This window comes from Drosophila pseudoobscura, chromosome X (assembly GCF_009870125.1).
Source record: "Drosophila pseudoobscura strain MV-25-SWS-2005 chromosome X, UCI_Dpse_MV25, whole genome shotgun sequence".
NCBI lineage: Eukaryota > Metazoa > Arthropoda > Insecta > Diptera > Drosophilidae > Drosophila > Drosophila pseudoobscura.
The window spans coordinates 49,736,709-49,756,324 of NC_046683.1; the positions used below are offsets into that span (position 1 = coordinate 49,736,709).

General features: G+C 47.4%; 2 protein-coding genes across 8 annotated transcripts in view; one reads left to right on the forward strand and one right to left on the reverse strand.

Moving 5' to 3' along the window:
• The first annotated feature begins 12 nt into the window (after positions 1–12).
• Positions 13–1,581, forward strand: LOC4813025 (uncharacterized). The gene is made up of 4 exons (XM_033385090.1): positions 13–301; positions 432–603; positions 673–861; positions 917–1,581. Exons 2-4 carry the CDS (start codon positions 564–566, stop codon positions 1,552–1,554), a joined length of 867 nt encoding a protein of 288 aa, XP_033240981.1. The 5' UTR covers positions 13–301; positions 432–563; the 3' UTR covers positions 1,555–1,581.
• A 258-nt stretch (positions 1,582–1,839) lies between these two features.
• bbg (big bang) overlaps positions 1,840–19,616 on the reverse strand; it is a 119,353-nt gene continuing 101,576 nt past the window's right edge. For 4 of the 7 annotated variants that reach the window (XM_015187547.2, XM_015187549.2, XM_033385087.1 and 1 more), the window contains 5 exons: positions 3,467–6,192; positions 3,264–3,392; positions 2,772–3,204; positions 2,555–2,695; positions 1,840–2,463 (listed from right to left, as the gene is read on the reverse strand). In XM_015187547.2, the coding sequence (XP_015043033.2) occupies positions 2,315–2,463; positions 2,555–2,695; positions 2,772–3,204; positions 3,264–3,392; positions 3,467–6,192 (3,578 nt within the window). In that variant the 3' untranslated portion in view covers positions 1,840–2,314. Of the gene's footprint in view, positions 2,464–2,554; positions 2,696–2,771; positions 3,205–3,263; positions 3,393–3,466; positions 6,193–6,365; positions 6,407–16,253; positions 16,430–19,616 lie in introns of those variants that run through there. The other 3 variants (XM_033385089.1, XM_015187546.2, XM_033385086.1) reach the window with 3 other exon arrangements.

A 19,616-nucleotide genomic window follows, 5' to 3' on the forward strand; every position in this document is an offset into this window, starting at 1 on the left:
TATTCACATTCGTTTTGTGCCTGGCAGTGCTGTGTGTGGCTTGGCTCTCTTTCGGCGCAGCTGTTCTCGCCGTGTCACTGTGTGTGTGTGTTTCATAGGTATCGTCGTGCCAGACGCACTCCGAGAGGGTTGAATCGCTTGGAATATTCTGTGCCCCTTTGGCATTTCCTGAGAGCGGACACCGTCCATGTTTTCGTTTCGGTTTGTTGTGGCATTTTTGTGTGTTTTTGTTGCCGGCTCGTTCACGTTTTGCGCTTCCGAGCATTTTCAAGTGGAAATCTAGTGGGGCTGGAACTGTAATGTAAGTTTTGTCTTGTAAGTCAAAAATTTGCTCGTTCAGCTACACTAAAGCAACAGCAAACGAGAAAGCAAGTTGGCGTCAAGCGACAGCAGTTAAAACCACCAATTACATTTGCTGCGGCCTCCCGCAGAGCCAGCGCGCCAAACAGCTGGTGTGCGCAGGCGACAAGAGTGTCGAAAACGACTTCGTCGTTCCATTGCTGTTATTATTTTGGATTTTCAATGCACAGTCTGCACATTCCGCACAGAAAACAACGCACACAATGAACACTCGGGCCAGTTTTCGGTTCCCGACGCCAAATGGTACGTGAGATGACCAATGTCACCAATATGATATATCGTATTTAATTATTAATATTTAAACTGTTGCAGATGGAATCGATATCCTAAAGGCCATCCAAAGCAAAACTCCAACTCCGGAGGTAAAGGAGAAGAATGTGAAAATATGCCGTTTGGTCTGCCAACATCCATGCCTCTTCGATCGTTCTAATGCGGCGTACAGCAAGAAGTCGCACATAAATGCAGCCTGGAGAGATATATCGAATAGAATGAACGATTCGAGTAAGTTTTCATCAACCAGATTTGTTTAATTTATATCAATTTTCTGTCTGAAAAGTCAATAGCTGCAAGGAGCGTTGGCGTAATATTCGTACCAGCTACGCCCGATCCATAAAAGATGGATTTAATCAAACCAGAAAATATTACTTGGACGAGGAGGTCTCCTTTCTTAAGTCGCACATCACACCGGGAGTTCCCAGACTTCCGCAGGGCCGACGCTCACGCGTCAATAATAAGGTGCACGGCCGTAGCGACAGCAACGAGTTCATTTTCGACACAGAGCATGCGCAAACGAAGTTGGAGCCCGACGACGAGGACACCGGAGATGACGCGAGCACTGGCAACGACTGCAAGTACGAGAACGGGGTGGTGCCCGTGCCGTGGGCCTCCATCAATCCCGACGATGCCTTCCTACAGGGTCTGCGGCCCGAAATGGAACAGATGAACTTCCGTAAAAAGCTCTACTTCAAGAGTCGTGTTTACGCCCTGCTCGGCGAGATATTTGATACTCCAGAGGACACCTCATTCTCCAACCACCAGTTGTCTGGCCGTTCCGATGCCAACGCCAACGCCAACGGAGCCATGTCGACTTCCTCAACCACATCCGTGCAGCCTTCTCGTTCGACCAAGAAAGTCAAGCCAAAGAAGCGAAAATCCTCAAAAGCTATATCTTATTTAAAAACAACACTGAAATAGTTCAAATAAATACGATTACAATATGTATTTGGATTGGGTTGTTGCATGGGGTGGAGTGATAGGTAGTAGGGGTATCCGAATCGGATCCGAATCGAAGAAGTTCAATTATGATTTCAGTATATATCGTATGTTTATTTTTAGCAAATACTTTTGTATACGTAAACATGGTTTTTGTGTTTTTTGTTTCTCTTTAAATAATATAATAATTATTAAAAAATAGTATACATTTATAACGTTCCCGTATAATTTATGGCATAAAATATAATTGTTTTTTTTTCGGTTTTGTTTTTTTGCGTTGCTTGTGGATTGGATTAATGTAATATTGTATATAAGGAAAGAGCGCTGCTACGAAGTTTGCTTCTTAGTCCCCTCGTGTCTCGATTTTATTGTTAAAAAAAAAAATACGTAAATTAGTTTCGATTAGTTATATATATGTACAATCATATCATTGATATTATCAGCGTATATTGGGCGGTGGTTGATGCAGCCGCATTGAAATTGAAGGAGCTCAAAAAAATTGCACTTTAAATTAATAATGTATGTATGTATGTATATGTATATAGAAGTACGCATACAGTTAAAAGTTCGGTTAAATGCAAAAAAAAAAAAAAAATGGTCGATTGGCAAGACCCTAATGGTTAGACCATCCATCAGGATTAGGGTATCGTATCGTATCCAACTACTATCAACTTAGAACTAACAAAAATTGTGGCGCATTCTTCCCCTTCTCCCTCGCCCGCACTCGTCTAGCATCTACGTCTCAGGCGAAGCTGATCTTGACCGGCCCCAGCGGCAGTTGCTTCATGTAGTTCCAGGCATCGACGCGCGTCATGCGCGCCGTTGAGGCACCATTGATGCTCAGGATCTCGTCTCCATTGCGCACCTGGTTGGTCTTCTGGGCAGCACCACCTAGACATGATAGAAGGGGGAGAGAGAGAGTGGAATGTGTTAATGGTATTGCTCCAGATGAAATAACAGGTAATAACGATGGATGACGCACCCATGAAGACCTTCTTGACAATGAGCGGTCGATTTCCTAGCGGCGAGTCGAAGCCTCCTTCGATGGAAAAGCCCAGACCGCAGCTATCCTTGACAATCTCCACGCACCGAGCTCCAGCTCCACTGGCCGCCACATCCTCTGCTAAAGTAAGAAGGAACCTTCGATTAGAATCCACCTCTACGAGTATGTCGACTAGTATCTAGGAGTTTCTCCTCACCCTGTGCTCGAATCTCTGCTGCAATGGCATTCCGTGCCTCGGCTGCCCGCTCCAGCAGCTCGCTGGTGCTCAGCTTGGCGGCATCTCCGCGAGAGAGCTGACGTCGTGCACGAATGCCAGCGATGGTAGCCTCTGCATCATCGTCATGCAGACTGGCCGGCTGCTGTGGACTGCTGGACCCGGTGCTGGGGCTGGGCGTGGTGGTCACTGGCGAGTCGCCGCCTCCCGATTCCGCCTCATTGGACACGATGTCCAGGTCCAAGTCCAGAGATCGGGAGGCCTTGTGGTAGTTGCGCTTTCGCTCGTATTCCAGATCCGTCGGCTTCTCGTTGAGGGAGCTGAGCGAGCCCAGCGAAGAGCGTTTCTTGTTCAGAGCCTTCACAATCAGCGACTCGGAGCGGGTGACGACCAGCACCACCTCCGGACGGGGTGTCTAGGGGGAAAACTCTTGGTAAGCATCTGAATTGTAGGAGCTCCGTAGAATGTACTCACCTTGAGCACGCTGATCGACTCCCGATGCGTCAGGCCGCGCATGCTCATCCCATTTACGGCCAGGATGCGGTCTCCCTTCTTCAGGCGTCCATCCTTGGCCGCTGGCGTGTTGCTCAAGATCTTGTGTATCTGTAAATAATTAGAAAGACAGAAAGCCCATTAATTGCTGATCCTGATCCTTGGCCAAAGACGCCACCACTCACCGTTATCTCCTTAGCCTCGTAGTCAGAGCCTCCGGCCAGTGTGATGCCAATGCTGCTCTCCGGATTATCCCTTTGCAGGACAATGATGAAGGCCTCGGGGCTCTTAAGCGGCGGATCGGCCTCCTCCACAATCTGCTGCACGTCCTGGGCCGTGATCAGGCTCTGGTTGCTGCCCAGCGAGGAGAAGCTGCCGAACTCCGTCGCCGTCTCCTGGGTGGTGCTGACGTTCTGCGTGGTGGAGCTCACGCCGGAGGAGCTCGAGGCCAGCGAGTCGAGCGAGGAGAAGCGCTCGTGGTGCGGCTTCGCTGCGGCCACTGCTGGGTGCAGTGGCGTGTGCATCTTATGGTGCGCCGGGGCCTGGACCGCGGCTGCCGCTGCACTCCTCTCGAACTTCTCGCGCAGTTCGGCTGTGGTCTGGGACTTGGACGCCTCCCGCTTCGGCTCATAGGCTCGCTGCAAGGACACGGGCGCGGACACGGGCTTGGCCTGGGCCTGCATCTGCATCTGGAGTGGTTTCGGCTTGACCTGCTGGCTGGGATCCGCCTTGAAACTGGCCTTGCGCTCCTCGTCGATGAACATGGCACTGATCTTCGCCGGGGTGTCCGAGCGCCGGCTGCTGTCGTCCGTGTCCGAGGTCTGCTCCACGTAGGCGGCCACATTGATCAGCTTGTCCACCACCAGCTGCTTGCCCAGCTGCTGCTGGAGTTGCTGCTGCAACTGGTGCTGGTGCATCTGCTGCTTGTAGCTGGAGACGGGCTTCATGCGACGCCCGGCCAGGGTGCAGACCTCGCCATCGGTGCTGTCATTGTCCTCCTCCTGGCCGCGGTTCTTCGCGTTCCGGCACTTGGCCGAGGCCAGGATGCTCTTCCTGTTGGAGAGGGCCGCTGGGTCGCCGCTGCCGCTGCCGCTCACCTGGCTCTTGAGCACCCGCCGTGTTAGATCCAGAGCTGGCGTGCTGCCCAGGGAGCTGCAGCTGGCCTGGGAGCCCGCCGAGGAGCCCGAGGTCAGGGTGGAGGTGTTGGAGCTGGCTATCGAGGTGTTCGTCTCCGAGCTGAGGGTTCGGGTGAGGGCAAACTTCTCGGGGGGCGTCGCCACACGCGCTGTGCTGGAGAACACCGAGTCCGTGTCGCTCTCCTGGTCGGGCGGGGGCAGTGCCGGCGGCGGTGCCATCAGCCTGCAGATGCGATGGACAGTGGCAGGGATGCCGGTGGTAAGGGGTGTCAGAGGCGCACACAGGGAAGTGCGCGGCGGCTTGGCCGGCGGCTGGGACAGTTGCTGTTCCAACGGACGCCGCTGGCCGCCCGGGGAGAAGATGCTGCGGTAGGTGCTGTTGCTGCTGCCGCTGCTTATGCTATTTATGGCGAGTCCTCCTCCGTTGGTGCGGGAGCGGGTCTCGCCGAGACCGCTGTCGGTGCTGTCCTCCCCGCTGGCCGCCTTCACCTGGCTCTTGATCTCCGGGAGGTCGAGGATGGGCTCCAGCAGCTGCGGCCTCTCCGGGATGACTAGGCCCCTCAGCTTGGACAAGCTGCGGCGGCGCTGCTCCAGGATGTTGGTGATGGCCGCCTTCCGGTTGGCCGCCTCGCCCTCGCCCGAGAAGCTGATCCTGCGCTCCACAGCCGAGGCGGAGGCCGAGTAGGAGCCGCCGTGCGCCCTGCGCGGCAGCGAGGCGTAGTTGGAGGCGTAACTGTAGCTGGGATTGGAACTGAGGCTGGGACTGGGACTGGGCGTGTGCAACGAGTACATGGAGTCGGCCACGTGCAGCTGGGGCAGCTGCTTGGCCAGCTGGTACTGGCGCTGCACGTCGTTCAGGTTCTCCACGCTCATGGCGCGCGTCTTCAGCGAGGGCGCCGGAGTGGAGGAGCAGGTGTCCAGCAGGTTCTCGCTGCTCCTGTTCAGCGGCTTCCGCGAGAAGCTGGAGACAGCTGCGGCTGGCATGGTCATGGTCGGGGCTGCTGGCGGAATCGCGTCCAGCTCGTTGTTGGAGGAGAACATGGCGATCTTGTCGCGCACGGACTTCTCCGACTTCTCGTCCTTGCGCCAGTCGCTGGGCTTCCGCGGGGCGCTCGCGCTCAGAGAGCGCTGGTAGTCCCGTCCCAGGCCGGGCGGCGTCTTGCTCTCTGTGGTGTCTCTGGAGCGGGCATCCTCCACGTTTATCACCAGATCCTGGCGGTACACCTTCCTGGGCACTGTCGGCGGTGGCCCCGTTTTGGGCAGCGGCGGTGCTCCGGTCTCATCCTCCTCGAGGCTGTTGCTGTTGCTGCTGCTGCTGTTGTTGTTGTTGTTGTTGTTGTTATGCTCGAAGGAGAGCTCTGCCTTGGCCTTGAGCAGCGCCGGGTGTGTGTGTGGGTGTGGGTGCATGTGCGAGGGATGCATGATCAGAGGTTCGCTGAAGTTCGGGGGGAACTCATGGCCGTCGGGCGGCAGGCGGGAGTAGGTGGGCGGCGAGGCGTAGCTCAGGTACTCCTGCCCCACCAGCTGCTTTGTGGTCGCCTGCAGTTGGTGTGTGGCTGTCGTTGTCGTTGTGGTTGTGCTCTGTGCGGCTGTGGCTGAGACGCTGCTCAGCAGCTCCATTTTGTTGGCGCCGCCCTTCGTTGTGGTTCCAGTTCCGGTACCGGTGCCTCCTGTGCCTACGCCTGCTCCTGCTCCTGCTTCTGCGGGCGTCTTCTTCTTCTGATTGATGATCGTTGTCGTTTGGATGCTGTTGTGGCTGTTAAGGGTAGCAAGATCTGCAAAGGGATTGGCAGAGAGCGGGAAAGGTATTCGGTTAGCAACACAAAAACACACACACAAGGATTCAACAAATGGTGGATGGATGGGCTAGTATCTTGGATTGGAACTAAGGAGTTTATTTGATTAACAAAGATCTAAGGACCAAGGGCTAAGAGGGGAGGGGGGTTACATTCGTTTCTCTTCAGAGATAATATGAGTTGGAGTAGTATGCTGTTGGATAATTGAAAAAGAAGAAAACCACAAAAGAAACGTGAGTACTACTATTTATGATCTTTTCCAAAATGCCATTTCCATTGGCGCAAAAACTATCATTTAAATAATGCGTCAATTAGTTTTCGGTAGAGAGACAGAGCGAGAGAGAGAGAGAGAGAGATCAACTCTCTTACAAAACGTAAATAATTATCGGTGGGGGGGGGGGGGGGGGTAACTTTCGCCAAACTCCACAAACAAACCTCCCAAATAGTTGTCATTATGCGCTAACACCGGAACAAAAGCGAATCTTGTGGATACTCGTCTATTCGTATCTCATCTCTGGGCCACACAGAGCAATTAAAAACCACAGCAGCAGCAACAATAGCAACAATAGCGACGAGCAAAAGGAAAAATCTGTTACATTTTGTGGTTTGTCACAGAAAAGCTTTTCGTTTCGTTTCGAAAGAGAAGGTCCGCCAGATTCGGCCAAAAATACAAAACAAATTACATTATTAGCCCAAAACGAAAAAGGTTTCTTTTGCCAAAAAGCGAAAGTAGAGAAAGAACCACCCGGCCAGACGCCCTCAAGCGTAGAGTTGACAAAAAAACACCTCCGTCCAAGGCATATTTCATTAGCATTAGCATTATTCTTCTCCCTTTCTTCTCCCTTTCTTTGGTTTCTTTTCGGCTTGTTTTTGGGGTCAATTCTTGGGGGAGTTTCGTTTGCCAATTTCTATATAAATTATTTATGATTATAAATTTTGCAAAACGTTTCCAAAACGTGAAATCTATGGGGTTCCATGGATCGTTCTCCAATTGAATTCATCCAAAAATTGATTCCCCCTTTTGGGTGGCCCACCCACACGCCCACTTCCAGAAGAGTTCCCCATTGGACATGTAACAATTTGCATAATTAATTAAACACAAGACCAAAACAAAACAAGACTAAATTTCATTAAACCGAAAAACCGCTGCGTGGATTTTTTCCCCTCACCGTACACACACACACTCACACACACACTCGCACACTCTCGCACACACACAGAAAATGTTAATGAACTTTTGCAAATGTAAACGTCGCAAAAACTGAATGGTGTGGTGGGGGAGAGGAGAGGAGAGGAGAGGAGAAGGGAATACCCCCAGCACAAAAGTAAAGAAGAATTGTTTCATGAAAAGAAAGGCTGCAAAAAACCATGTTTGCATGTGCCGAAAGGTAGCAAAAAGCAGAACAAGGCAAAAAACAAAGAAGTGCGCGTAAGGTAGATGGCAAGACGGCAAGTGATGCATAGAGGCAGAAAGCACACCGAAGAAGTGCGTGAAAAATTGCGAAAAATGTAAAGTCAAGGGCCTAAGAAAAAACTTTGACCTTAGTGAAGAGAGGAAGAGGCAGAGAGGTGGAGAGACGGAGGGGCGCAGAGGCGGAGCGGCAGAAGGTTATAGAATTCGTCATGAAATTTCATGACCAATGACCCTTGAAGAGGTGTGCGTATGAATGGGTATCCACACTTTCCTCTTATCTCCACGAAAATAAATATTAAATCATCGAAATATTTGCTCAGTGAGCCACCCATCGATTGCGAGTCAACTATTACTATCCCTTCCTCCGACTGAGTCAGCTTTCGGACACTAGACTACGTCACCGTCACCGTCACCGTCTCTCGATCGATGACGACACGCCGCTTCCGCGCACACCATTTACATATGTACATTCACATTTATGTATGTATGTATGTATTTCTGACAACTTGTGGGATCGCGCTTACCAGTAACCCCATCACAATAATTGTATTTATTTATCGGACAAATCTTTCTGTTGCCCAGAGTTTAATTAATCAAATTAGGCAGAGTGTTCGGTGTTTGGTCTCTGGCGATCAATCTTCGAGTCGCAAGTGTAACGTGAGGAGGAGCCGTGGTATTTATGAATATTTAAATTTGAATAATCCAAAACTAGTTGGTTATCGGATGTACTCGTACTCTTTTGCGGAGGAGGTTAAAGTTCGGCATATTCTCGTCGTTTTCGTTTTCGTTCTTTATTGCTTAATTTGTTATTTATTTTTATTTATTTTTTTTCAATTTCTCAGATCTTTCACATTAGCAGCCTGCTGTGAGATTATCTCTGGCCCCAGAGTCTGCGAGAGAGATTCGAATTAATTGTAATTTTCAGGGGGTCTCCGACGTCGTAGGGGGCTGTGTGAAAGGTTGTTGCTACGGTATTTCCATAATGAGTGTTGCCAATTTTAGATTGGAGCTCAGCCCAGAAGACCATAAGACCGCATTTCGTAATGAATTCCATCTTCTCGTTTATTCGCCGTCGGGGCAATCGAATTGAACCAATTTTTATTAGTTGTTCACTTATTCTATAGATTTCTTCACTCAAACTTATCTGAATCATCCCCAACTTGTGGGGAAGCATCCATTAGTCGCGACCGAATGTGGTCCCCGAATGACAGATGACTTCCTCATGATATTTGCACTTTATGATGTCAATTCAATTTAGCAATTCGAATTCTTTCAATAAACTTTGCGCGTCCTAAAATCAGTTGTTTATTAGTGATGCAACCAATATATCGATTACTCATCCAGACTATAAATATATATCGATTTGGAATACTTGCAAAAAGAATCCCGGGCAATTCCGGGCATCGCAAATCGTACGATTCTTATTTATGTATGTATATATATTATTCTGTATTCAACAAAAATATTTCAAATTGCAAGAAAGACATTCGTTTCTATTAAGTGAAATATCGCAAAGCCAATACTATCGATAGAAAAAAAGTTGCGAAAAAAAGACCGAGGTATGGCATGGCATATAATCCCTCGTGGTGAATGTCCATCTTTATTGCTCTCATTCGATCATGTGTGTATGTATGTATGTGTGTATGTATGCATGTATGTATGTATGTATGTATGGTTTTCAGATTCACAATCAATCATGTGATTCCTAAGCCTGAAACACTCTTGAAGCCAACTTCAATCAACGTTGGCATGCTTCAATACCATTTAATTCTTGCTACTTGACAATTTCAGTACAACGTCAGCCTCTTCTGCTTCTCCGCTTCTCCGCCTCACGCGTTCCTTCGCTGCAGAGTTGTTTCAAGCATTTCCGTGCCACAAAGTGTCGTCTTTAATTCGAAGTGAAACCAAAGCACCAGAAGAAGACTCGGAGGCAGACAAAGAATCAGAAGCCGCCTTCAGAGTAGCCCTCCAATGTCAAGTTCTTTGGAAAAATATAGAGCCCGTGTCCGAGCCCGAGTCTGAGCTCGAGTCTGGGTCTGAGTCTCAGCACATAACTGCAGTTTTTCTCGACTAATAACTTCCGCTATGCGCCGCAGCCCCCAGAGCGCCACCTACAGCTCAGTTGATAATTATAAATGGGGCTCTTTTCCTGTTGCATCGAAAGGTTCCCACAGCCACAGCCACAGGCCACAGGCCCCTCAGACCAAGACCCGATGAAAATCCTGTAACAAATTGCTCGCATTTAGCGAACAAAGTGCCTGGCTTCTCTCCTCGTTCCTCGTCCCCCGTCCACCGTCCGCCCCGTCCCTCTCTTTGGTGGGAAAAATCTGTGCAAACGATGTGGCGAAGCTGAAGCTCGGCGTGCCTAAATAATTGAAATTAATATTTTCTGTTGAATTTGTATGCTTTTCAACAATTTCTTTAAAATGAAAACATTTCATCGGGCTGCCTTTTTTTCACACTCTGCCGTCGCGTCGCCTACCGTCGGTGTTCTCTTTGACGTTGGAAAGGGAACGGAGAGAAGAGGAAGAGGAAGACCGGTGACTGAAGCTGGAAGAGGGCTGGAAGAGAGAAATATGCGTAGATTGGTCGGTATCCCGCACACTTTTTTTCTACTTGGGCAGCCAGCAGCGGAGCCCCCCCCCCCCCCCCCCCCACCATTCTGCGGTTCCTTCTCGGCGGTTGGTTTCGTGGATTCTTCCAATCCACAGCAATTTGCCCAAGTGCAAGGGGGGTAGGGGGGAGCAGTGGGAAGCAGAAGCCGGGAGAGACCTAACTAGCGAGCCTCGCATATTTCTTTTTAATTATTTTATTAAAGCCTCGCTCGTATTGTAAATAATGTGCAATTATTTAAAGTGTTTTCGATGCTGAAATGATGGATAGACGGACTCCACGCTGCCTGCGTGGAGACAGAGAGAGAGGGAGAGAGAGATAGCGCGAGAGCGAGAGAGAAAGTGCGACCAAAATAAACTACAGCTTAATTTTACCTTGAATGCTCTCTTCTCTTCTCTTATTTTCCCTTCTCTCTCTCGTACTCTCTGTCTCTCCCGTTCGCCGTCGTGTCACAGCTGGCTGCCAGATCCATTCAAATTGCTTTGTCATAAGATAAGAAGGAAGACGGACAAGAGGGAAGGAGGCAGAGGGGAATGCAGGGACAACACAACAGCTGCTCGCTCAGGTTGTGCGGGATAGAGCGGGATGGACGGACAACATACGGTTTATTATGCGTAAAATGGATAACAACAAGCAGGATCTGGGTGTAGTCGACGGGCCAAATACCCTTCCAGTTGGCTCGGCCTTTACCAGAATCAAACGACTCTCCTCTCCCCTCCTCTCCCCTCCCCGTGCCGTACCCATCAGCCTTCCCCCTTGCGTGCACTGCACCACCTTTGTGTTGGTTATAGGGCACATAAAAAATGCGCAAGCCATTTCTTTATTAAATAAAGAGTAGCAAAACATCGGTAGGGATGGGATGGTGTGGGGGAGGGGGATGCGGGGACAAGCTGGCAGAAACCGCACCACTGCTGCCGCTGCTGCTACTTCTGCTTATTCTTTCTTCTTCTCTTCTCTCCCTTTTCGCACTTTGCTGCCGTTTTGCATTTAATGTGTCATGCTACGATGCATAGCGGACGCTGGTGGCTCTCTGCCTCTGCTTCTGCCACTGCCACTACTCCTCCTTTTGTGCTGCTGCTGTTGCATACATATGTTGCAGTTGCATCTTCTGTTGCTGTTGTCGTTATGTGGCAGGCGCCAAGTGTTGCCCAGCAATAAGCAGCAGTGGAGGCAGAAGAGCTGGAAAAACTGCTCTTATGCATATGGCGAGAGCAGGAAAATGTGCTGCCAAGAAAAATGTGCGCTTAAATTGCACCTGAGAGCGGGCGGAAGAGAGAGGCTCAAGGTGGTATAACGACACACCGGGGGAAAGAGAGAGATGGAGTGTGTGCCGTTGCATAAATATCGAGCTAAAGTGCCACACAGCCAGGCCTCCAGAGGGGGGGAGGTGGCATTCACTGTCTGAGGTCGGATCGCAGCTGCCACACACGTTGTCAACACACACACACACACACACGGAGTCGCCGCCGGGGACTGTTTTCGAGAAGCTTGCGGCAAACTTGACTTAAACGCATTTTTTGTTGTTCCTTCGTGGCGCGCAGTGGTGTGCGAGCGGGGAGGTGGTTGGGCAGGCGGGCTACTCGATACTCAAATAAATATCTGAGATTTGTATATGGAATACTGTTGTTTTCCTTTGATCCATCTTCCTAATTAAATTCTGCGCAATGCTGTCTAGGAATCACCCCATGGGAAGGGATTTGGATATAATATTTGCTGTATTTCGAAGGCAGACTTGGAATTGGAATCACAAACACTATGATGCAACAGATTCAAATACATCCGGAACCAAAAGTTTCCAAGAAACGCGCTAAACATTTTCCCAGCGCTTTATTGGGCCGTTTCTCTGGAAATATACAAGCCATCGGTAATCTTAACAAAATAAAAGAAGAAAAATGCATTCCCCCATAAATTATTTCAACATTTTGATGCGTATAAACAAATAAATCTTTTTGCAGTTAAAAGTTCATCTAAAAGAAAGAAAAACAAAAACTTATTATAATAATACCAAGAAATTACGGAAGCAACAAATTGGCTCCACCAAAGCTTCAGTATTTTTCTGTTGTTGTTGTTGCTGTTGTTGTTGCTGTTTGCTGGGCTTTAATTTTTTAAGTGTGACATTTGTGGTGCCCCGAAATGCTCTTTGCTGCTGGTTACCTAACATCGGATCGGACTAAAGTTTCAGTTGGTGCTTTTTTTTATGATGGAGATGATGAGTGGGTACTTTTAATAACCCCCCCAACTGGCATGGGATCCACTCAGAGCAGAGCAGAGCACAGCAGAGCAGACCATAGCATAGCATAGCAGAGCAGAGCCAACAAATACTTTGAATACGAGAACGAGCATGTCAAGAACCGTAGCGCAGAGTGGAGCGGAATCGACGCGTCTCGGCGGCAAGCAGAACTTTGATCTTGACGATGACGATCCGATCCGAGTTTTACTCGTAATTTGTTTGTTTTGGCATTTCAGATATGCTGCAAATGCAATCGGAACAATTAAATGTTTTGCAAAAGCAAAGGAATGGCCAGCATGGGTTAATTACTTATGCCCCAGTCGCAGTCGCAGTCACAGTCACAGTGCCAGTCGCAGCCGCTGTCGCTGTCGGGACAGAGCGCGAAGCCGAGGAGCGATTGGAGGAGGGGAGGAGGGGTGGCCTAAGAGAAAGGCACGCTCCGGTGCACATTTTAAGTGGCCGCAGAAGGAGGATGAACTGAGGAAAAGGTTCAAAACTATTAAAAGTGTTTCTGTTTCTGTTACTGGTTCTGGTTCTGTTCTCTCCCCCAAAGTGCACTCGATTGTGGCTTGAACTGCCACCTGTCGGAGGTCTGGGCTCTTGGCTCTGGGCTCTCTGGGGTGTGATCTTTATCAAGGGGCAGACCCAGAGCTAGAGCTAGAGCCTCGCGTCACCTGAAGCTCGTCTCCCGGTTCTGAGGATTTCCATTCGAGTGGGTTTCGGATACACTGGAGACCCAAAGATGAGACGACTCTTCCATTGTGATGCGAGTGCGATTGTTTTCTTATCAATTAAAGCGTGACCTTTGTTGTGGTTTTATCTTTATCGGTTTTATCGCCGGGGAATTAGTTCGGCCAGACTTTGAAGACCCAAAAGCGAGCGCTCATCCCAAGCGTTTGTTTTCTCTGCTCTGTGTGATTGTATGGCCTGGGGGCTGCCTTTATGGTCTAATTAGTTGGAGAAATCCAGCAACTGCCGCTTCTTCAACCTCAAGTGTGGGTTCATTTTGAGGACGATGACAGCACAGCGATCGCTGCTGCTGCTATTGCTGCTGGCTAATAAATTGAACGCTATCTATCTATTGGCGGGCAGATAATGGTTATGACTCTATATCAATATCAATTAGGTAATCGGGGGAGAAATATCTATGAGCTTCTCCTTCCGACTCACCCAACTACCTCAAACTGAGTCAGAAATTGCTTTTAGCTCCTCGAACAATAAATATTATCAAGTACAATTAAATCCACAGCAGTTGTTCCTCTTTTATTGGCATCCCATCCCATTCCCGTTCCCATCCCTCGCACGCAGCTGTCGACAGGTGTCCGAAATATTTATTTATGTGCCTTTCGATTTATTCAAGTGTCAGCTGCTGGCATTCTGATGGCTTTGAATTCGTATCTTTTCTTGTAATAAAGAAGGCAAAGTGCTCATTATCAAGAGCGGGAAGTAAGCTCTGCCAGAGCTGTCAAATGTATCTGATGGACACAGAGAGTGTCACTCAGACACGGCACAAGTGTTAAGGTCGAATCGGAGTTAAAGCCCCCTCCCCCAGTGCAGACAAAAGCAATGAAAATTCAATACAAAATTAGGTTTCCGTTCATTTCTACATTTATCCCCATTCCATCCTTTAGATTCGCACGAAAATAAGCCACTGCCGGGTGATATTTATGGTGCGCCTGTCTCGTTTCGTCTGCTCCAAATATTTGTATATCAGGTACATACATATGTGACCAATACGAGTATATATATATACACATATGATGGTATATCATGTCCAGACCTTTGAAGTAAGTCCGATTCCGTTACGGTTAGCTCTTTAAAAATGCCAAGCACAAAATGGCCCAGAAAAATAAATGCAAAAGTTGTATAAGAAACTGCCCAAGACAAAAAAAAAAAACGTAAAGAAAACCTTATAAAACCATCTCAATCGGATCGCTTTTTTTGGTATTTGGGTTTGGTATTTCCTTTTCCTCTCTCTCTCTCCCTTTCCCCTTTTGTCGTCGAAATTCTCTTTAATGCGAATTTTGCAATTTTCGTTGACATTTGCAAATTCTTGTCACAAAATGTAAAAAAAAAACAACAACAAAAATAATACATACAATATTTGTACGTACGTCCAAAAAGTGTTGTTTCAAGCGAATTTCAACTATTTGTCGCGGCCTCTTTTCGTGGCTTTGCTTCAATTTGGATTTTATTGCCGCACTGCTGGGGTTGCATTTAAAGAAGGGGCGCGCGTGCCCCCGTCCCTGCCACAGCCCACCGCTGTTTGGGCCGAAAACTGAATGAAAGCTGGCAGCAGACAGGCCGACAGGCAGCCAAGTAGGTAAGCGAGTCAAGTGTTTATGGTGCACTTTACATACAATATTCGCGCATATGTAGGGGTGTACTGCATTTGACACAGCAAATCGCATCAAATATTTATGATAATTCCGGCGATCCACCCAGACCAGCCCAGCCCAGCCCTTCCAATCCCCCTGCCCCGCTCGACTAAGCGAAATCCATTCGAATTCGAATGAAAGTAGTTCAATTTGCTGTCAAAATGTGTGTGTGTTTGTTCGTGGCGGCACACAAATTGTCTGTTGAAGAACTTTTACTCGGCGCAGATGGAAATGTGTCACAAATGACGGGAAAAAGAAAAGGTGAAAAGTGAGGGTGGGAGAGGGGCCAAATGATCACTCGAGAATGACTTGGCGAATTGCTGGCCTCTCTTAGAGGTGTCTGGCCAAGTGGGAAAGGTTGTGTGAGGTTGTGTTCGTCATCATCACAGAGAAAATTGGAGTAAAAGCAAGCAAGTTAGGCCAGAAATGGGGGGGAAATTGCCCACAAAGGGAAATTAAATAGACGGAAATGGAGGAGTGGAATTTTAACTAAGGAATCATTAGTGCACTCCAGTTAGAATACAATATTCCTCTGTATGAGTTGTATTAGTTACCAAATCATTCAACTTATGAACAATAGAGGATCCTCGGGATGTTCTACCTCTAACTATCGTCTCTGTTTCTTGTGTCTTTTAGCCCCACAAAACTCTCTTTTCTTTACAGCTTATCTCTCACTTTACTTGCCTTTCTCTCTAGATGTTGATCCGCTTTGAGCACTTTCGTTTTTGCATCAACTCCACAGATATGCCACTCGTGTATTTAAGAATTTTTGTGAAAATATTTAAACAGTTTGCTTTCTGTTTGCGCTCCTCTGGGAGTACGAGTTCGAGTACGAGTACGAGTACTAGTATTTTATTTTAACTTTATTTATGGGGCATGGAATGTGTACTATGTATCTTTTTTGCCAATACATATGTGCATATGTATGGGTTTGCTCTGCGTCTTTTGACTGATTGAGTGATCAATTTTGCAACTGTCGGAGGTGGAGGAAATTTTGTATGTTAATTTGTTGTATTATGTGTGTGTTTCAAAGAAATTTCACTTTTGCTAAACCAGCAATCATAAACAGCAGTAATTTGCATTGCAGCAACAAAAAGCCAAAAACAAAAACAAAAAAAAGACGATGAGAAATGCCTGCAATTAATTGTTGCGCTTGACTGCTCAAAACGCTCAAAAGTGAAACGGAAATGCCCGAAAAATGAAAATCAGAAATACAAAATACACAAAAATTAACTGTTAACAGTTTGCAAATTGCAATTAATTCAACGTTCGATTTCGATTTGAGCGTTACGTTGCATTAATTATGACGAAACGTGAATGAACTTGCGGCGGCCGCAGCAACAGTTATAATTTCACACTCGCACACACACACAACACACATGCTCGCGCACAGAACGAAACTCACTTCACGGTCACACACTCAGCTCAGCGTCGGCAGATGCAGTGCACAGGCAGCGTGGGAGCGGGAGAGCAAGCCAAAGTCAAGTTTACAATGAGCGCCGGAATGCGCTTCACTCTGCTCCCGAAGAACCGTTGTGAACGCGACGAGCTTTGGAATTGAATTGAACGCGAGGGCCAGCTTGAGAAGTCTGCGCAGCGGCGAAGCGCCGCACAGCACAGCACAGAGCCGAGGCGGCCCGATCGCTCGGCCTCCACCTCGTAAGTTACCTGACGAGCAGCTGATCAACCGGCAGAGACGGCGACTTCGACTGCGCCGTCGACAGGGGCTCTGCAGCGGCTGCGCTTGCAATTCTCTTGCTGTTGCTGCTCTTTTGTCGTTGTAGTTGTTGGACTTTTTAATTGCCTGGGCGTCGGGCGATGATTATCAGCAGTTTAACTTCATTATGAGCAGCATGTGTCCCTCGGCGTCCCCCTCACCACTCCCTTGTGATCGCATTTACAAGCTGATGACAAATTTTTGATAAGAATTTTTGGGGAAAATCCGATTTAATTAATTTGAATGGTGAAATGGGGAATCAGAAAACGGGGGAGAAGGGAAGCCGATATATCTCAGAGAGCGATTGAGAGCGGGAGATCGGGAGAGCGGCAGAGCTAGAGCGTCAGAGACTTGACTTTGTACTTTGCTTCAATTGATGACCGCCAGGCGGCGTTTCAAAGTGTTATTTATGGGGCGGAGAAAAATGTCGAAACAATCAGAAAAATATTTGCATTTGCAGCGCCCCTTTGGCGTATTTAAATGAATTTACGACTTAAATATATATTATGAATTCTTTGTCCCCCTTTTATTTGTATAACGATTCGCTCAATTGTTTTGTTTTGTTTTTTTTCTTTCTGAAAATGGGCTTGCTAGAAAAGCCAGAAGGGGGAATGACCTTGCAGGGAATTAGATGGCTGTCGGATGGCCTGTACGTATGTACATACATGTGCCATTTCTTGGTTTCTTCGTTTTCATGGAAAATGATAAGTATATGGAGTGGGAACGGAGGCCGACCTTGAGTGGTATGAGACTGACAGGCCAAACCATTCCCCAAAATGTATTCCCCCTTATAGTCTCACGAACATACCCTAAGGGAAAGCCAATCGATTAGCGAGGGAAACCTATCCACGATCCTATTCAACTTATTCTTTCGCTTTCAATGGACAAATCCCACACATATGTACATATGTATTTCCCATTTCCCTTGCTAGTAGCTATAAAATATATATCCCCATCTCCCTCCAGGTCTCCACCCATTTTATTGACCAAATCAGACTTGAATGTTGCCAACCGATTGTAAATTTAATCCAAGTTCGTGCGGTTTTATTTCTGCACACATATTCTCACCCTGTCTCTCAGTCTGTCTATGAAATTCTAGATGTTGTTCAAAGTGGCCGACCCAACGGACTTTAAGTGCCAAAAAAGCAACAAAATGGAAATAAAAATAAAAATGGAAGAAAAAACACTCCAATTGCTTTTGCTTTTTTGGAGGTGTTTCATGTTGTTTCGGACACGCTCCACGGTCTCTTTTTCGTTGTGGTAATTTTTAATTTGATGATTAATCGATAACCGACGCGTCGGCCCATTGTACCGCTCGACCGACCGACCGACCGCCCGACCGCCCGACACTGAGAAACAACAACAATCAAAGAGATCCACAAAAACCTCAAGCCTCGTGGTGATTGCATGTGATTAGAATTTTTAATAAGCCATCTCCCAAGTCTCCATCTTCGAGAGAGCCGCCTCTCGAGTCTCGAGACTGGTCTGCCCATACAAAAATTCTCGGATAAAGATCTCTTACTTGATGGAGACGATGACGATGATGATGAGGATGGTGATGATAATGATGATGATGATGCTAATGCTGATGCCTGGTTGGGGGCCAAGTTTTCACCCGCTATAGGAAACAGAAAAAGAAAAAAAACTGAAAGTGCAGGAAACTTTCACTTGGATTTGAATTCCTAGAGAATATTGCATAACAGCAACAGACCATTGACTGATTCACGACCTTTGGGGAATCATCGGGGAACCATCAAGACCATCAAGAAGACGGAAAACTTTCTTTATTTTCCTTTCCCACCATGAGAAACTCTTCACCAGAGAACAATTCCACTTCCATTTCCATTCCAATTGTCATTTATCATTGGAATGATTTGTATCTGTATTTTTTTTTTGAGCTATGTTTTTCATTCTCATTTGATTTTGTGATTGACGCCCCCAGGAATAGAAACCAAATGGGGTCCATCAGTAAGAAAGCTGTTTCCTCTCTCCCCCCGCCCCATTTTGGGAGCCACTTTGGCTAATGAAACAAATGTGTGAAAATGCAAAACAGCTGCACGAAGTATTACCCATACTGGCATTAGACCTTGGGCCCATTTTTGTTGAAACAGAAGGAAGTCAACGGCGGTGGAGATATTATTCGTACTCGTACATTCAATCATTCAATCAAGTGCAAATCTGGCGCCACAGAGCGGCTGGCAAAACAAATCAATCAAATATCGGCAGGCAAATGGTATACATTGTAAAATGTGTCCGCCCCGCCCCACGCTCTCCCGGATCCCCCACGTATCGCGAGCGTGTAATATGCAAATGTGCGTCAAAACTTTTGTCGGCACAAAAGTCATTTGACATGCGACATGCACCCCATCCCCCCTCCCTGATTCCATTGTAGCGAAACTGAGGCGATAATAGAGCTATCCTTGGACAAGTTTCCTCTAAGTATTATATGGGATAAATTATGAAGGGGGGAAGCACTTGATACTCCGGGGATGCATTTCCACTCACTTAAGAACATGATTTTATTTGCACCTTGATTTCTGCTCAGGCGCCGCTCAAAGTGGGACAGGAGAGTGGTTCGGTTCGGATCGGATCGGATCGAATGGTAGCACAATGAGCACATTAACCCTCCAAAGCCCCGCACTAACAATGCTGCACTTGACAGTTGCGGGCGAATTTATTGTTTTGATATTTAAATAAAACAAACCCAAATAAGGAATCCGAATCGCCAAACGTGGAAAGAAATACAAAAAAAAAATATAAATGTATTTGCTCATTAAGAGCGCAAGACTGTGGGTGGGGGTGGGCATAGGGGGTGGGAGCAATGCGTTGAGGAGCCTGGATTTTATAGCCTAGATTCAAAGCATTAGATTTCCATTTCCACAGCCGCCAATAAACATAAACAATCCATTCGATGGGTCTATAAACATCAATTGAAAACTACTAAAAACTTTAATTCCATTCGACGAGACAAGACGAGTCGAGTATTTCGCAAAGTACATATTTACGAGGATCTCAGAACGAGCCCAAAGAGAGACATTAAGCCCATAGAAA